General features: G+C 43.8%; 1 protein-coding gene across 2 annotated transcripts; it reads left to right on the forward strand.

Moving 5' to 3' along the window:
- The first annotated feature begins 305 nt into the window (after positions 1 to 305).
- On the forward strand, positions 306 to 7,955 carry PDE6H (phosphodiesterase 6H). 2 transcript variants are annotated; one of them, XM_077807653.1, is made up of 4 exons: positions 306 to 357; positions 5,941 to 6,119; positions 6,721 to 6,761; positions 7,879 to 7,955. In XM_077807653.1, exons 2-4 carry the CDS (start codon positions 5,986 to 5,988, stop codon positions 7,953 to 7,955), a joined length of 252 nt encoding a protein of 83 aa, XP_077663779.1. In that variant the 5' UTR covers positions 306 to 357; positions 5,941 to 5,985. The 2 variants fall into 2 exon arrangements, with proteins under 2 accessions (XP_077663779.1, XP_077663778.1); XM_077807652.1 differs by lacking the exon at positions 306 to 357 and adding an exon at positions 372 to 393.
- The last annotated feature ends 9,723 nt before the right edge of the window (positions 7,956 to 17,678 follow it).

Below are 17,678 nucleotides of genomic sequence, written 5' to 3' on the forward strand. Positions count from 1 at the left end.
GTTACCTTAGCCCATGGGCTATAATAGTGGCAGTGGGCTACTCAACTACTTTGCCCCAAGCTACTAGATTGTTGGAGATGAGGGAGGATTCCTTTTCCCCACATTCCCTTCCCAACTCAGAAAACCGACTTGGGCCTTCCGTTAGGAGCATGTCATGGTTATAACATTTCTTTAAATCTTCCCCTAGATGCAGCCTCAATAAAGCCAGGATCAAAGGGCTTGGAGACGTGGTTGCCATCCTCCAAGGACGAATGCCTCATGATTGGTGCCTTGAGTCTGTGACGTCACCTGCGGGCAGACTATTTCTGGAGAATGAGTTGCGTCTTTGAGAGATTTTTCTAATCAGGCCGGAGGAAGGTAATTTAATGATTTCCGAGAGAAGCTCTCAGCACTGTAAGTTTTCCCTACAACCTCTGTGTATCCCAGACTGATGGTGGGGAGGGAGGGTGGGAGGAAAGAGAGAAACTGAGCTGAGAAAAGTCTAATGAAACCACCGGGGAATTGTGTGGAGTTTTGTGTCTGGAAGAGACAGTTTTTCATTTCTTAGGTAATGTTTTTCTCTGTCTCTTACCTTAGTATAAGGTAGGGTGACCAGCTGAAACTGACAAAATATCGGGACACTTGGGGGAAGCTAAAAAAAAGAAAGTGGCCAGAGTGGTGTTGCCAAAGCAAAAAAAGCAACAAAACAACAACAACAACAGCAACAAAAAAGGCGGCTGGAGTAAATGGAAATCTTGCACGAATAGTCAGCCTACCTATAAGAGGCTGGTTAGTTTGGAAGCAGCTTCTTCCTTAGTGTTTTTCTTGGTGACTGTTTGGTTTGGACTGTTGCTTGGCTGTTGTGGAATTCATCTGAGTCTTTGTATGGCTGGCACTGGCAGGGCATTGCTGTAAAATGTGTATAGTCTGGTAAAGACACTACTGGAGTCCAGGACTCAGCTGCTGTTTACAAGGTACTGCTGAAACCCCAGGAGGTATTTGAAGGGTTCTGCTCACACAGCTAGATACCCCTTTCCCCAGTCTGGTAATAAACCCTTTCTCTCTGTAACAGTCTGTCTTCCAAGCTCACCATTTCACCTTAGCAGGATGGGATGGGATTTCCTAGGATTCCCATCAAGGAGGGGGCTGCAGGACTTCAGTTCTACTTAGAACTAGCTTAAAAGCTGACTCTCTTTTTAAGTGTATCCTTTTTTGTTTCTGTTTGGTCTTGAAACCACTGCTAGAGAAAAGAGTCTGAGAGCTCAGAGCAGTAGGATACAGGCATCAGCAGTGGCCGAGGCTGAAAATATTCATTACATCCCCAATTCAAACAACTGGCACTGGAGCTGTGGGTCTTCTCTCCATTCAGCCACAGTTATGTCTGATACTGGATACAAAGTTCTCTAGCTAGAGCACTGCTGCAAGGAAGATCACTGCTGCAGCACACATGGGGCCCATAGCTGAGATGGTGAGGGCATCACCACCTGGAATAAAACAGCGAGAGCATTTCTACCTGGAGACGGTGTGTGTTTCCAGGGCATCATTGCGAGGAAGATCACAACCCACCTGGGACATTTTGGGGGCTGCACTGCAGATCCCAGCACACATGCAGTAGTGCGTGTCTGACCTTCCCAGGGCACGGACCCGAGGAAGGTCACAGCCCACATGGGGAATCTGTTTGATGTTGCTATAAAGAAGATCATGTCAGATGTCTATTTCGCCTGTCAGGGAAATTTTCCATAGAGGATCAGAGATTAAAGCTGTGAAGGGGGTGGATTAAAGAGCAGCTATTTGTCACTAGTACTCAAGCCTCCTTAAGTGCATTGGAAGCACAAGGTAGGATGTCATCTGCCAGCACTGGGATAAGAACATCACTGTGGACAGATTGTATTAGGTAAAATTAGTGTTCAGACGCAAGCAAGGCTATTACGCAAATGGATTAAATCCTGGGCCAAGTAGTGATCCTGTCAGAGCCAATTAGATAACACTGTGTGAGGGAGGGCAGAGGATGTGAAGGAACATTCAGTTGTCCAGCAACCTTCACTGGGAAAGGACAGGAATCCACAGCTACTGGCTCTGTCATTTCTCTCGCCCTGGGACTATCTTTCACTGTCCGGCAGTGACATTAGTGGCAGGGGAGCTGTGGCAAAGCCTCTGGAACGTATTGAGAGGTAAGGCGCCAGAGAACTCAAAGAGGTGCCATAGAAAAAGATCAAATCTAGTAGGAGTTTGGCAGGCACCTAAGTATTGGGGTGACGGGGACCATCTGAGTACATAGATAAATGGATAGAGAGGGTTTCAAAACATAAGCGGAAGGCTGTGCTGTGTGTTTCCCCTACTTCTGTGAGTTTTGGGCTGCAGCCCCACTCAGTGGTCCTGCATGGTTCCGGAGGAGTTGGTCACAGAGGACAAGAATTGGTGCAGCTCTTGTGTCCATGAGAATTGGTCTCCAGTGCAAGAACAGAGACATCTTTGCCTGTATGTGGATGGAAATTAACTCTCACTGGCCTGTCAGTGTAATGGCAGCACACTGATGTTGTGCTGTCTGGTGCCGAGCTTGAGATGAAGGAAGTATGAACTCTCCCAACACTGAGGCTACTTCCTACCCAAAAGCTCTGTGCTCTTTCCCAAGGCACCATCAAGATGTGGAGATGGGTAGGGAGAACAGGAGTAATGAAGGTGCTGAGGGGAAGAGAGAACTGTAATTCCTTAACCCTCTTGAATCCCATGTCTCCCCCTCTCTCTTACATCTCCTAAGGTCCCTTCCAACCCTGTGATTCTGTGACTCTGTGACATCGGTGCAGACGAGAATTAGGATGTAGTATGGTTTTGTCTTGAGCTTTCTCCCACCATATACCAGGTGGAGGTGGCTGAAACATCACTTAGGAGTAGGGTGGAGGAAAGGCTCTGGATCCCACAGACGGAGCCCTCCTATTATCTGCTTCTCTTCCTGAGCTCAGGGCCAAGAGGTCTTTGAGGGACTGGAGGCAGCTGCCTCTCAAAGGCGTTATGATCTGGATGGAGTGTGGTGCTAGCACCAGCCTGGTGTCTGCTGAAACAGGGAGTGATCTCACTGACAGATGTTAGCCCAGCTGCCTCTCCGGTTTCCTGATGTCAGTATCCAGGCTTAAAAATCTCAGTCAGCCATTTTTATCATCATGTCACATTTCGTGGCCAGGATAGGAGGCAGCCAGCACAGTATCTGGGTCTGTCAAAGTGGATCAAAGCTGGTTAGAGATGTTCTCTGGATATTGATTACACATTTCTGTTGCCCTGTGCCTCTAGTACTCCAGGAGGGTGTCTACATCATTGGAACTGTGTACTATCCCTTGATTATTATTGTTCTTGAGAATAGTGCACAATGCTTTAACCACAAGTGTAGGCAGGTATAACCCATGCACGATGCTTAATTTTTATGCTTAAAGCTCTACATTTCTTAGAGCAAAGCAGCAGGGTTTAAAAAATTTTTTGTCAATTCTTTAAATAACACATTCTCAGAAAGGAAAGATGGTCTTGTGGCTAAGAAAATAGGGACCAAACTCCCTGCTAGTGTAAATTAGCACAATTCCATTTACTTAATCAGTGAATTTGGCCCTAAACTGAGATTCAGGAGATCTAGGTATAATTCTTGGCTCTGACACAAACTTACTCTGTGACCTTGGACAAATCACTTAATCTCTGTATCTCAGCTTCTCTTCTATAAAATGTAGTTTCCCCACTCTGCAGGGTTGTTGTGAGGATAAATCCATAAATTCCTGGGAGATGCTCAGATACTATGGTGACAGGATTCATATAGGTAACAAGACAGATACATAACTAGATTTACTGTGACTAGATTTGTGATCAAATTGAGTGTATAGCAAGTGTGCCTTGGAAGATTATGGATATACTGTAGGCAGCAAGGCTAGTGCATATACATTTCAAACTATTCCTGGCTGTCACTGCAAACTCTACTGTCTGTTATTTCACTTGGGATGGCTTTCACCGTTCAGTCTCTCGTGTATTAGTGTATGGAAAGATGTAGCTATTGAGGTATTCATAGAGTGTTCAGCACTTAGGTATCTGAGCACCTTGTATGGAACACTCTTATTTCAAAGTATGTGGTGTATCAACACACATGCACACGTTAAAATGGAATTGCTAAGAATATATTTTTTGCTCCTCAGGCTGTCCCCCCTGACCTTTCCAGATTTTGTTTAAAGGAAAGAATTACAGCAAGTGCAGGCACTGATGAGGGGCAAGAAGCCCTCTCATTCCATGGTTGTCAATGATCTAAAAATATTCTCAGCTCTTTGGTGGCTTTTATAGGCTGGTGATTAGAAAGATCTCATCTCTGCAGACTGTAGCGTCATCACAGAGGGTGGGGGAGGGAAAGAGGATATTTGGAGGATTATACTAAAGTTACTGTGGCGACATAAAGGGATTTGACGTCAGTACTGAGACCATGAAGCTAATTCCAACACTTGTTAGCATGAACTTTCAGTAAGTGAACCAACAGAAATGCTTTAGGACAGGAGTTACATGATGAACGCAAAGAAGGGAAGTATGTGACTTCAGGAAGGGAGAAAGATGGACAATGGCCTTTTCCATAGGTGCACATAGGAGTGGAGCTGAGAGTAAAATGAGTAAACAGAGTTTACTCCCTTCTTCTTTGGAGAATATGGAATGTATTGTAGGCTAGTTTATCCACTTTTTTTTTTTTAACCAGTATACCACTGGGTGCTCTTGAACAATGTGCAATGAGCTGCATCAGACTTAATGAAGGGATGGTGACACCATGGGACACAGGTGTCAGGGATCCATGTCCTATAGGGTGTAGAATCACAGGACCCTCAGATACCAAAGCAGCAAAAGAGAATGTATGTCCTCTACGTGCCAGCAACTGAATTCATATCCTTTCCAGTCCACCATCCACTAGGGGATGACAGTGACCAAATGATTCCTTGGCACTTTTACAATCTGCTGAACAGATGTACAGATTTGAGAACCACACAGTGTTAATTACTTAGCCTTGTTCCTGGATTTCCTTTTTACGATATGGAATTGTGGCCTGATCCATATGCAGCAATGGAGTATGCAAAACCGTTGTTCATGACACTTAAAATCATCAAAATTGGAGATGGACAATGTCTATTGGGCCATCTCACCCATTCACACTCTCCCACATCCTAGTCAATGAAGGATTGTTTCCTAAAATATATTCTCCACTGGTCCAGTTTAAAACATCTTGGGAAAAACTATTTCCCTAGGAGGCTAATAGTCCATATTGCCTAGATATTCTGTAATGATTATAAACATTTTCTTATGGTGATGTGGCACCCAGTAGGTAAATACTAAATCTGCAAATAAAAATATAGGACTTACCAGAGTAGGACAAACCAATTGTCTAGCTCCATTAGTACTAGTCTTCCTGCTCCACCAGAACAGATTACTGGGCTTTCTGCTCTAGCAACCTGTCTCCAACATTAACCAGTAATGCATGTTTCAGAAGCAGGTGTAACCATCTGTCTGCAGGTCACTGTGCAATATCCTGCTATGGGTATAAATGTCTCTCTGCCCCCAGCTGGTGTCCCCATGGCTTGGAGACTGAGAACTTGCCATTTTTATCCAAGCAAGTGTGACTGCAGATGCTGTTCTGATTCTTATACTGTACATAAGAACGGCCATACTGGGTCAGTCTAAAGGTCCATCTAGCCCAGTATCCTGTCTTCTGACAGTGGCCAATGCCAGGTGCCCCAGAGGGAATGAACAGAACAGGTACTCATCAAGTGATCCCTGTCACCCATCCCAGCTTCTAGCAAACAGAGGCTCGGGACACCAAACCTGCCCATCCTGGCTGTTGAATCTCCATCCAGGCTCTGGTCAAAGTTATAGTCCTTTCTTCCTCCTCTGGTTGATGGTATCTAGAAGTCATAAGTTGAGCACTCTCCTTCCATTTCATTATCTGCATTTGTCTTACAGACAGAAAGATTTGAAAGAGTACCTCGTGCATACAGCAACCCAAGAATGAGCGACGCCAATACCCTCAACACCACAGAAGTGGCAACTGGTCCCACCACACCACGCAAGGGACCTCCCAAGTTCAAGCAAAGGCAGACAAGACAGTTCAAAAGCAAGCCCCCAAAGAAAGGAGTAAAAGGGTAAGAGCACTAATGAGAGCTCCAGGGAGTGGTATGTCCCTTCCCATATATTAGGTGAAGCAGTGAGGAGATCTGATACACCTTCTCATATCTGGGAGCTTTCAGATGATCTCTGCATAAATAGAACATGAGAAAGCAAGATACAGTCTCATAGGGAGGAAATCATGCCAGAAGTGACACTTCCCCCATATGAGTCCGACAAGAGAGTTGCACCAAATTCTCCATGGAACCCATTAGGCCAAACCAGGAAACACTTGTATTATACTCTTGTGTCACTCCCTTTTAGTGTTGCCAATCCAGTAATTAAAGATTAATCTTTAATTAAAGATTATGTCATGTGATTATGTCCAGGAATTCATCCAATCAAAATTGGCAACCCTACGTCCCCTTGGCAGTGAGGAACTTCTTGTGAGCTGTTCACTCCTCTGCTGCTAATCTTTTGTCCTTTGTCCCTGTACTTTAGCAAAATCCTCGTTGAACTATTCCCTTTTCTCAGGTGCTGATCCAATCTCCCTTCAGTTAGGAAAGACCCTGTGTGAGGTAATACTTCTCTTTTGGTTCTGTTCCAGTCTCACCTCTCCTCTGTTGTCCTTTCTCGCAGGTTTGGAGATGACATTCCAGGTATGGAGGGACTTGGAACAGGTAAGTCATATTTAATATTGCTCTTCAGATGCCTTTAAAGTATTTCTGTTACAAAAACATAGAATCATGGGGCTAGAAGGGACAGCAAGAGTGATCTAGTCTAACCTCCTGACAAGATGCAGGATTTGTTGTGTCTAAACCATACAAGACAGATGGACAATCAGCCTTCATGCTTCAGGGCTTAAGATGATTGCTTACTATGGTCAGGTATAAATTTCATTTTTGTCCTTCCATAATGTAGCACTGCACAAGTGGCCAAGGTGCCTTGTGAGTGTTCCAGCCTCCCTTCCTTGTAATCTTCTATCAGCTGTGGAATTAGGCAAATACTATGAAAAATTTATGTCTGTTTGAATTTTTAAATGGATTCACTTGGCTGTGAATGGGCTCACTTGTGTTTTGCTTTCTGCAAATATTCTAGCAAATTACTTCACTGGCAGGAAAGTTTACAGAAACAGTTACTTTAATGCCAGTAATGCAAGAAAATCACAGAAAGTGAATTTCAAATTGCTAATTGTTAGCATTCTCACCAGATTCCTTATTCTAAGAGTTACGCTCGTCCACCCAGTGACAAGAAATGTGTCATGTGGTCTGTCCAATCAAAACCGCTCAGATTTCAAACATCAGACACACCCCAATAATCTACACACCAAGAACAGTGTGCCAAGATTATTCAGCAAATAGTGTCAGATAACAAAAGTATTCAAGAAAATCACAATCTGGTTATAAAAACAAACAAACGGGGAAGCAAAATTAATCAGAAGTTTTTAAGTGAGCTGTTCAAATAGCTCTAGTTAGCAGTTGCTGGAGATGAGATACAAGACTGCATGGACTATGGTTTTTTTTCTGGTGCGGCAAGAGGTGAGATGCCACATGAGAACCATTGATCTAGTTCAGTGTAGCGGGAGGCAGGAGTCTGCCCACTCTTACCCTGATGGGGTGGGGAAATATTGTCCCTCACCTCTCTGCCTAGTCTTTGAATAGAGGCCCATTTTCCTTTCTCCTTCACCTAGCACTATTTCTTTAATAAAGCAGCCTGCCCATCCCTATAGGGCAGAAGAATCAATCAGGTATACGGAGCTTGTACTGAGCTTGTCAAGTTTCACTCCCTGTCTTGCAGATATCACAGTGATCTGTCCATGGGAGGCTTTCAGCCATCTGGAACTGCATGAGCTGGCGCAGTTTGGTATCATCTAAGTCACCAGAATGGTGTCTTCCAAGGTTCCAGAATGGTCTTCTTCACCATTGACACTTATTTTCGGCCCTTCCATCCACCTGCCGAGATTCTGTTGAGCACATGCAGGGTGGCTTCATGAAATTCACCTAGTCCTAAACAATTCCTTCTCAGATTAACTTGGCAAGAAGTTATCAGGGACCCTGAATATTCACCAGGCCTCATCTGATGAAACTACTGGAAATGTTTAAACATCTCTGTAAAATATCCTCTCTTCCCCCTGGAGTATTCATGTGTGTGAAGTCTCACCTGTATCCCCTGACTCCTGGGATGCTGTATGTATGAATTTTCACCCTATATCCCCTGCTCTGAGTTACCTGAGATACTGTCTGTATGTGCCTATTTGAAGTCTTATCCTGTATTCCCACCCTTGACCCTATGAGATCTAACTCTGAATTAAACCTATCCGCCACTCTCAGGACACTCTCAGGCTTTCCATGTGTATGTGAAGTCCAACAGATGTGGATGATATTCCCATGATATCTGAGCCAGCAATCAATTGCTCTGTGTATATTCATAGGGAACAGAGTCCTCAGAGTCACCTATCCACCTTTCATTAGGAAGGAGAACCTGGAGTCTCTCATGTGAGCTCTGCATAGGGAATCTGCCACTAAAATTCACCTCACAGCCATAGAACAGAAGGGCTTGGGAATACTACATCTTCCCTATATTATCCACAGGTTAGTGGAGTAGTCATTAGATTTCTGTTGCTCCAATAAGGACAGCTGACAGCCTGAATGTTCAAGATCACTAGCTAAATCTATCACAGCACTCACCCCTCTGCTATCCTGCGAGGTTGCCATTCTGATCAAGTGACTCTCAGAGTGATATAAACGTTCATATCCTATAAGTAGAAATCCCTTCCTGTTCCTGGTACAAGCTGGTCCTCATGTAAATATGGTATCTGCCAGTTGTTGGTTAAGAAAATGGAGAAGCATTGCAATCATCACTTGACAGTGACATATAGCACATTAAGGGTATGTCTACTCTGTAATGTAGGCCTATGCATGAACCTTGGCTCAAGCCTAACCCCCCAGTGTACACTGCAATTGCGCTAATCCAGGGCTCGGACCCAGGGTCCCAAACCCTGCAGGGCTGGAGGAGTTAAGCTGTAACCCAGGGTGCGACCCTATTGCTTTGCAATGTTGACAGAGCCCCGCTTGTCTCGGGTCCTGGAGTCAGCTGGAAGTATCCCACAATTCCATGGGACAACTTCCTTGGTCCTCTCTATCCCAACAATCTGCAGTCCACTCTCGTGAAAATGGCAAACAGCAGCAGCTCAGGTCAGTGTTAACCCGTTCTCTTCTGATCACTGATCTGCAAGCACACTGTCAGAGGGCCTCCTGGGCTTGCAATGGAAAACAAACCGAACAAGCCTTTTGCAAAGTGACCTGCTTCCTGGTAACATGCAGGGTAGGCAGTAAAGTTTTCCCACAGTGCACCATGGTCCTAGGGCTAGAAAAGCCACATTTCAGAGGGTGGAGGTGCTAGGGACTCTGGGATATGGTTACTAAGACCTGGGTCTGCGCACTGCAGTGTGGACGCCAGAGCACTACGCTTGAGCCTGGGTTAGAAAAGTCTTAATATAAGGTAAAAATATAATGTAGCCGCTCAAGCCTAGAGTTCCCTCGCACAGGCAGCGGACTCAAGGTAGACATATCCTAAGGCATGGGCTGTGTACCAGCCAGATTTAGGTCAGTCCTTCTAGTACAGGGCAGGTTTAGCACAAGCTGGAGTCCTACTTACCTCCTTCTCCCTCACATTCAGCATACAGTAGCCCTCCCCCCGCCCCCATCCCCTGTCCCCGCCCACATCACTCCATCCCTATCAACCATGGAATGTGAAGCATTTTCTTTCCATGCCCTTCTCCAGTTCAAGCTTTGCAGATTGCATGTGTTGAAGTTGAACACCAGATCTCAGAAGTTGGTGCAGCAAGTTGGGGTGCAGGTGGAAGAGAACAACTGGGAGTAGGCAGAAGGAGAGTAGTTCCACTTAACCTTATGGATCTATCTCTTGGTCTCTGGCAGCCTTTGTCCTTGTTGGGCTGGTGAATGGTGTTGCATTTAGCCACACTCAGAATTGTGCAGAGAATGGGCAAGAATATTCCCTTCCCCTCTTGCATTAAGAAAGGATTTTAATTTTGTTCAGAGTCAAGGGACAAGTGGTTTTTATTGTCTGATACTCATAAAAGAGGATGTCATCTTTCTAATCATTGTGGTGAGCTTCATTCAAATTTACCTTTTCGTGGTTTACACTGCATGTGTCAAACTAATGATTTCTATATATCTCCATTCTTACTTGAAAATGTTTAGCAAATATGTTTAAAGTTTAAAATCAATTTACGCAAAGATTTGTTACAAATACATGGCTGCATCATCATCACCAGCTTTTGTGAGGACCTTTAATCCAAAAAAACAAGACTCATCACTTTAAAGATAAAGGAATATGCTCATTAGCTGTCAGTTGTACTGCTTTTATTTTCAATAGGCCAGTCACTAGAAGGCAGTACATAGTACACAAACAGGAAACACATTACAGCAATGTAACCATTACAAGTACAAGTTGCGTGTCAAATGGCGAACTACATCTCAAGACTACTTCATACTGGCTTCCGGGAAGTCGGCGGACACAAGCCCGCCCACTGGTAAAGCACCCTCCTGCAGCCCATGGGGAGGATCCACTGGGCCCGGGACTCAAATAATTGCATGGGACAACGGAAAAATAACAGGGATAAGTGTGAGGGTCAAAGGGTCAAAGGTAGGAAACCTGTGGGGGACACAGAGCAGAGAACCCTGGACAGCACCACTGCTCCTCAAAGGTGTCAAGGGAGCCAGTGGACGCCGCCCAGAGGAACTCTGCCCAGATGTGTGAACAGAGGGAGGATTGAAAGTAGGCCCCACAGTTGCAGAAAACCCCCTCAACCAATCACAGGACTACTTGTTAGGCAGATACCATCTATAACCTTTGTTTTTCATGCACTGTTGCTCCTCGTTTCTTGCACCCTTCCCTCCTTTTACAGCTCTTCCTCTTTCTCAAAATCTTCTCTGTGCAGGTCTGATTTGTATTTAGCTTTTAAATATGAGTGACTTATTTCATTTATCTTCAGTCATACTTAATAGCCTTTGGTTTTTTGATTAAATAAGGATGTCAGTTTTCTTGTGCTTTCTCTCAGCTTAAATTGCTCTATTTATATGACCCTTATCTCTCCCTCTCAGATTCTGACCCTCTCTTATAATTTGTCTGGAAAAAGGCCTATTGGTTCCACTTTCTGGATCACACAAAGAAGTGTGATCATTGCTTCTCTCATCAGTGTGCTTAATTAGGAACATAACAAAAGGACTGAGCATTAGAGTAGCCCTTGAGCTCCCATTTTTGTCCCAGGTTGAGACATGACCTTGTGACATTGGGACTGTTCTCTGCCAGCAAACACTGGGGCATTCTCAAAGTTCCCTCTTTCTAAAGGCGTCCATAGATTGGGACATTCTAGTGAACATCAAGGTATTGATATAGTTTCTCCTCTGAACCCTGTGTTGGTACATTCCCTTCTGCCATAAGAGTATTGCTAGGTTTCCTCTTCAAAGGAGTCCAAAATCAATACAGTCCCGCTATCTCCCATACCTGGCTGAAGTCCTGTTTTGCAGGGGCTTGGGGGCAGCTGCTGTTGGTATTAGGTTGTTTGTTTGTTTGTTTGTTTGTTTTTTGGGGGGGGGGGTTAAGATGATAATTGTTCCTTTCATTTTAAGGAGTTTTAAGATTTATGAAAGGAATTTTAAAACATGTTCTCTTTTGGTCTTTAAAAAAAGAGAGAACAGGAGAGCCCCTGCAATCTTAATTTTCAGAAGAAGCTGTGAGAGTTGTCAATGTTGCAAGGAAAAAAATATATGTAAAAAAACCTTATGAAATACTACTGCAGCATGTACACATTGTAACAGGTTATTCTTTGTTCTTTTACTATTAAAATTGTTTTTAAAATCCTGAAGAGATGGTCTGAAATTACTTTTAACAATAGACACATCATGTTTTCACTAGAAGCATTTCATGCTATTTCCTTCACCTCTGGCCAGATCGGACTGGGACAGAAGGAGCCTTTTAGAACCACTCCATCACTGCCCCCAACCCCCATCCCCCCTTGAAAGAAGGCAAGTTATTTTCTGAGCTATTGTTGCCATGTAGCCAATAAGCGACAGAGTTCAGTTATGACATCATTTGAGAAGCAAATCTACATTCTCCTCTGTTTGTGCTGCTACTGGGGAGATAATACTTAGTCACCGATTCCTGTGACAGGCCACTGTCAGTGGAATCGATAACAAGCAGGAGTGGGATTTAGCCCATATTTTCTGGAACATCATAGCCTACGTTTTCTGTAACTTATGGGCCAGCACCTCAGGTGGAGTAGCTCCAGCATAGCTCCATGGATATAGCCTTGAAGCTGTTCGCAAACTCTTTATATGTTTCCCAACTCACTAATCCAAAACATATTTCAATAGCCCTTTTACTTCTAAATTCAAGAACTCTCGAAGCTCAACACTAAGCAGCCCCATGATGACAAATCAATGTGTGAACAACCTAGTGCATAAGAGTCACTCTACAGTAACAACCCAGTCTGGATAGGCCATCTCTCATGAATCACCCTATAAAATACCCTAGGGTACATACACGTGACGGGGGAGATGTGACAGTTGAATAAATGAGCAGATTTCCATATTACCAACACAAGTATTCATAAATCATGAGCCAGACCCCCACAAAATTATGAGATGGGCTTAAAAATCCAAATATTTTTTAAAATAATAAATATTGGGTTCTGTTTCTGAGCTTTAGGGTGCCTTTGCTATACACGTTACACTTTTTCTCCCCAACCCTTCAAGGCTGGAAACTTACACATACACACACAAACAAAAAATTAAATGAAACTGAGATTCTCTAGTAATCACCTGACTCCAGCAGCTGGGGCTTTAAGAAAATCACCAAATGTCACAGAAGTCGGCAACACTGACAAACTTTCAATCATTCATCCTATGTAACAGTAAAAAAAAAAAAAAAAAAGGTTTAGAAAATTTGAAATGTAATGCCCTCTTTCTGAAGACTGCCTCCTTTCCCAGCTTCATACCTGTAACTAGGTTCCTGACACACTGATCACATTCACCACCCTCTCAGAACATGCTCTCCTCTCCCCACTCTACCCCTGCTCTAAGCAATAATAAAAGCTTTCCTTTCTAATGGGTCTGATCACAGAGTTGAGGTATTTATTGCCAACCAAGTCCAAGCGTCCCCCCTCAGAGTAAATTAGGTGTTTGGTTCTTTGTGTAGGTTACATGATAAGGCCTACAGTAAATCCCAAGTAAACCAAAATAAATCAATTCAGTTATATCTCAAAGGGTCATACACATCTCACAATAATCTCTCTCAATAGCAAAGATGCGTTCAGAGTAAACAATCGGAAGAAATACAGAAAATGAAGTGAGAGGATTTAGTGATACATCTTAAGCATTCCTCCCTTGGTTAAAAATGCCCAATTGTATAGCTTTTTTAGTATTATTTTATTATGGTAGCAGCTGTGCTGTCGTGGGGCCGGATCACACCTGAACAGCATTCCAGCACTTTTACTGAATGGAGGGATGCCATTTTGAGAAATGGCATCCTCTGCATAGCATGGCCTCGCATGCACTGTACTTGTGTGAGGTCACACCACATGGAGGATACTATTTTATACAGAAACAAAATGGTGTCCTCCATGCAGCTGCATGGAGGTGTCCATTGTAAAGAACAAAACAGCATCTCCGCACAGCGTGAGCTTGCACACCCTGTATATGCATGGCCATGCTGGCAGAGCAGAGTACCTATACTTTAAATAGCAGGACTGCACCACAGAGTAGCAGCTAGCGGTCCCAACTGAGATGTGGATCTATTGAACTGCTAGGTGCTGTACAAACACATAGTGCGACAGACAAAAAGTAGGAGGGGAAACAGAAGCACAGAGAGATGAAACTACTTGCCTGAGGTCACATAGAAAATCAGTGGCAGAGGCAAGCTTAGAATCCAGGTCTCCTAATTCTCAATCCAGTGTGAGGCACATCTGGCTTTGCTGATGTCCTCTTCAAAGTACCCAGGGTAGAATCTTAGCAAAGGTTTTAACATCCTGCTCTTGAAGAATTTGCTTTTAACTAATTAAATACTACATTCAAATGTACCTCCAACTAGAGGCCAGATCCTCAGCTGGTGCAAACGGGCATAGCTCCCTCAAAGTCAGCTAACCTGTGCTGATTTACACCAGCCAGGGATTTGGCCCCTGTTCTTTAAGAATACATTCAATAACTTGGAAATAAACCCTCATTCCATAACCAATTCTCCCCTTGTTGTGTGAAAGGATCTCTTCTTTCAGAGAGAATGGGAAACATTACTAAAGATAGGTGGGCACCATAGAGTAAGAGGAGGTAGAGATTGAGAGATGTAAAGACAAAGAAGTTTTCAGACAAGATTTAAAAGGAAGTGGAAAGTGAACAAAGCCAAAAGATACCTGAAGGCTGCTTCATTGGCAGAGGCAGCAGAGGAGAAGGCTCCTGGATTACCTGTGGGAGGAATGTTATGAGAAGGGACACAGAAAAGGCTGCTGATAGGCACCCACACAAGTGAAAAGTTCAGCACACCACCACTTTACTTTTATAGCCTCTTTCTTTCAAAGTGTACCTCAAAATGCTTCACAGAGTCAGGCAATACAGCGACCATGTTATAGAAAGGAAGGAATAATAGCAGAAATGAAAGAGCCTAAAGTCAAAGAGATGGAAATAACAGGAAGACAGCTCTGCATGGGCAATATGCCACAGGAGAAGGCCCTCATACCAACAGCTACTAGATTGCGTGAAGGACGGAGAGGAGGCCTCTGCTAGATATGCAGAGTGAGTTGCGGGACGGGGGGTGAGGAACAGAGAGAGGATATGTCTACGCGAATACTTCATTCGTGGCAAGCTGGGGTACTCCAGTGCCTCACTAATTATCTGTGTGGACCCCACTGTTGAGCACTAAAAGTTCCCTAGTGTACGTTGATGTACCATGGTTTGAAACAGAGATACAAGGATTCTGAGGCGAGAGGAGGAGATTTTCAGTGGACATTCACTGTCCTCATTTAATTGGCCTCACTTTTTTCTCTCCAGTATTTTTCTCACTTCTCCTTTCTCCTCCACATTCCTGAGGCTGTAAATAAGCATGAGTGTCACCACCATATACATCACAGATACCAGCTATCCAGACTGCTAGACAAGCTGGAGGTGGGGCGTGTGTATATGAAGCTCATCCTCCCATAGAAGATAGCAATCACTGTCAGATGGGAGAAGCAGGTGGAGAAGGCCTTTACTTTCCCGTGGCACCCAAAGTGCTTTCTCAGGATGATGGGGAGGATGTAAACATAGGAGATGCAAGTCAGGATGAAAGAACTCACCAGAGTCACCCCGCTCTGACGGCAAAGATCAGGACATCATTCAGGAAGGTGTCAGCACAAGCCAGCTCCAAGAGCGGCTAGATGTCACAGTGAAAATGGTGAATGACAATGGAGCCCTAGAAAGGCAACCTGGACATCAGGAGAATGTGTAACAAGGATGTTGTGAAGCCATCTGTCCATGAGCTGGCCATGAAGGCAATGCACACTGCTCTGCTCATGACCGTGTAATGCAGGGGTGGCAGATTGCCACCTAGCAGTCATATCCCATGGCTGCCAGCAGCAAGAGCTCAGTGTCCGCCATGGTGATGAAAAAAAAAACCTATCTGCACAATGCAGCCACTGAAGGAGATGCACTTCTTCTCCAACAAGAGGTTTACCAGCAGGTTGGGGGTGGTGATGAAGGAAAAACAACTGTCCAAGAAGGAAAGGTGGCTGAACAAGAAGTACATGGGGTGTGGAGGTGATGGTCCAGCCAGATCACCATCATTATGGTCCATTCCCCAAAGGGGTGACAACCAAGAAGATAACTAGGCATATCCCAAACAGTAACGTCTGCAGCTCACAGAGGCCAGAAAAGCCCAACAAGTGGAATTCAGCGACCTGACTTTGGTTTCCATTCCACAAAGACATTGAAAATAGCAAAGGATCAAGCTGAACATCCCCATGTATGTTAATACAAGAGCAAACACATGCAGTTATTACAAGCATTCATACAAAACTGTTATTTATAGAGCACCATAGAGATGCTTAATGGCTTACAGACAGCGAAGAGACACAGGGCCACTACAGCTGCTTTGCAGACCTCCTGCATAATATGTTACCAAACATTGTATTATTCAAAACTGATTCAAATTGCTTTGATAGTTTCACAGTTTGGGAATTGTAAACAAAGGAGAATGATTCACATCAAGGTATCAGGATGGGACAAGGTGTCTAATGCGGTCCCCCAAGGATCAGTATCAGGTCGGGGCTTCTTTAACAGGTATCATCGGAGGCCCCAGGCAGGACTGAGGCCCTATTGCGCTAAGCACTGTGTCATTAGAAAGGTAAACAGCAGTGGCCTGATTTTCAGAAGTGCCCATCACCCGCCAACTCCCATTTTTCTCACTGGGAGCTGTTGAGCTAGGAACACTTATGAAAATCAGGCCATTTGTTAATTAAATTTCTGGGTGATATTAAACTAGGAAGTTTTGTGAAAACCACTGAAAACAAAGATGTCACACCCTTGGGTCTGGAGATGTCAGATAGATGGAGAGGATATACTGATATTCAGCATGGAAAAAAATGCAAGCTAAAGCATCTGGAGGCAATCATTCAAAACACAAGCCTTATGTAAGAAGAAATTTGGTAGGAACTGGTCCCAGGAGAGACCCCCGGGTGACAGTGTGCAGGAAATTAGCTCTGAGATTGCAATGAGATACGTCAGCAAAAAAAAGCCAATGTGATTTTGGGCTGCATATACTGAGGCATCATTCACCACACAGAATCCTAATTCGGTATGAGGAGACTAAAAGGAGCCTAACGCTGTTGTTACCACCCCCAAGAAATCTGCCCTCAGTTCTACGTGCTTCAGAAACCACAACTTTGATAAAATATAAGAAATTCAAAGACTATCAACAATAATGCACAACGATGGGAGAGGAAATTTAGAGGAAAAGCGGAAAGGAGCCAATGAAACTCCATTGACTTCAATGAATTTATCCCAAGCAGAGTTTTGATTCCCACCTGTCAAAAGGGTATACACAAGAAAGGATGACAGAGGTGGTGACCTCATGAGAGTCTATTTGATGACAACAAGCACATAAAAATTTAAACTGGCTACATCAGGGAACTTTCCTAATGGTGACATCCATTATAATGTACTCTTCTCTCAAAGGAAGTGGTGAAGCTTCATTGCTTGGGTCATTTGAAACTAAACTGCATAAAATACCCAAGAATACCCTCCTGGTAACAATCTTGAATGGGTCAGAGGAGAGGAAACTAGATGACTGACCATGTTAAGTCTTTTCCATCTCTGCTTTCTATGTATCTATGAAATAATAAAAACATAAAATGAAAAGCTTGTAAAATTCAGAATCACTCATTACAACAGCAAATTTAAACACAGAAATCAATTCAGTTCTTTGGGCATCTGCAAACTTTTGGATTCAATAGCAAGACAGAAAAGGTGGTAAAAAAAATGAAGACGTTTTAAGCAATAGAAACAGCAGCCTGTGAAATGGTAACTCTTCACTTGCCATCCTTTTCATGT

The sequence above is a fragment of the Eretmochelys imbricata genome, chromosome 1 (genome assembly GCF_965152235.1).
Source record: "Eretmochelys imbricata isolate rEreImb1 chromosome 1, rEreImb1.hap1, whole genome shotgun sequence".
NCBI lineage: Eukaryota > Metazoa > Chordata > Testudines > Cheloniidae > Eretmochelys > Eretmochelys imbricata.

Bases quoted from the DNA above. Each gene is read 5' to 3' on its own strand.
- PDE6H (XM_077807653.1), top strand. From the start codon at position 5,986: ATGAGCGACGCCAATACCCTCAACACCACAGAAGTGGCAACTGGTCCC. The intron at 6,120-6,720 runs GTAAGAGCACTA...CCTTTCTCGCAG, and splicing joins CCAAAGAAAGGAGTAAAAGG to GTTTGGAGATGACATTCCAG. The intron at 6,762-7,878 runs GTAAGTCATATT...CCTGTCTTGCAG, and splicing joins TATGGAGGGACTTGGAACAG to ATATCACAGTGATCTGTCCA.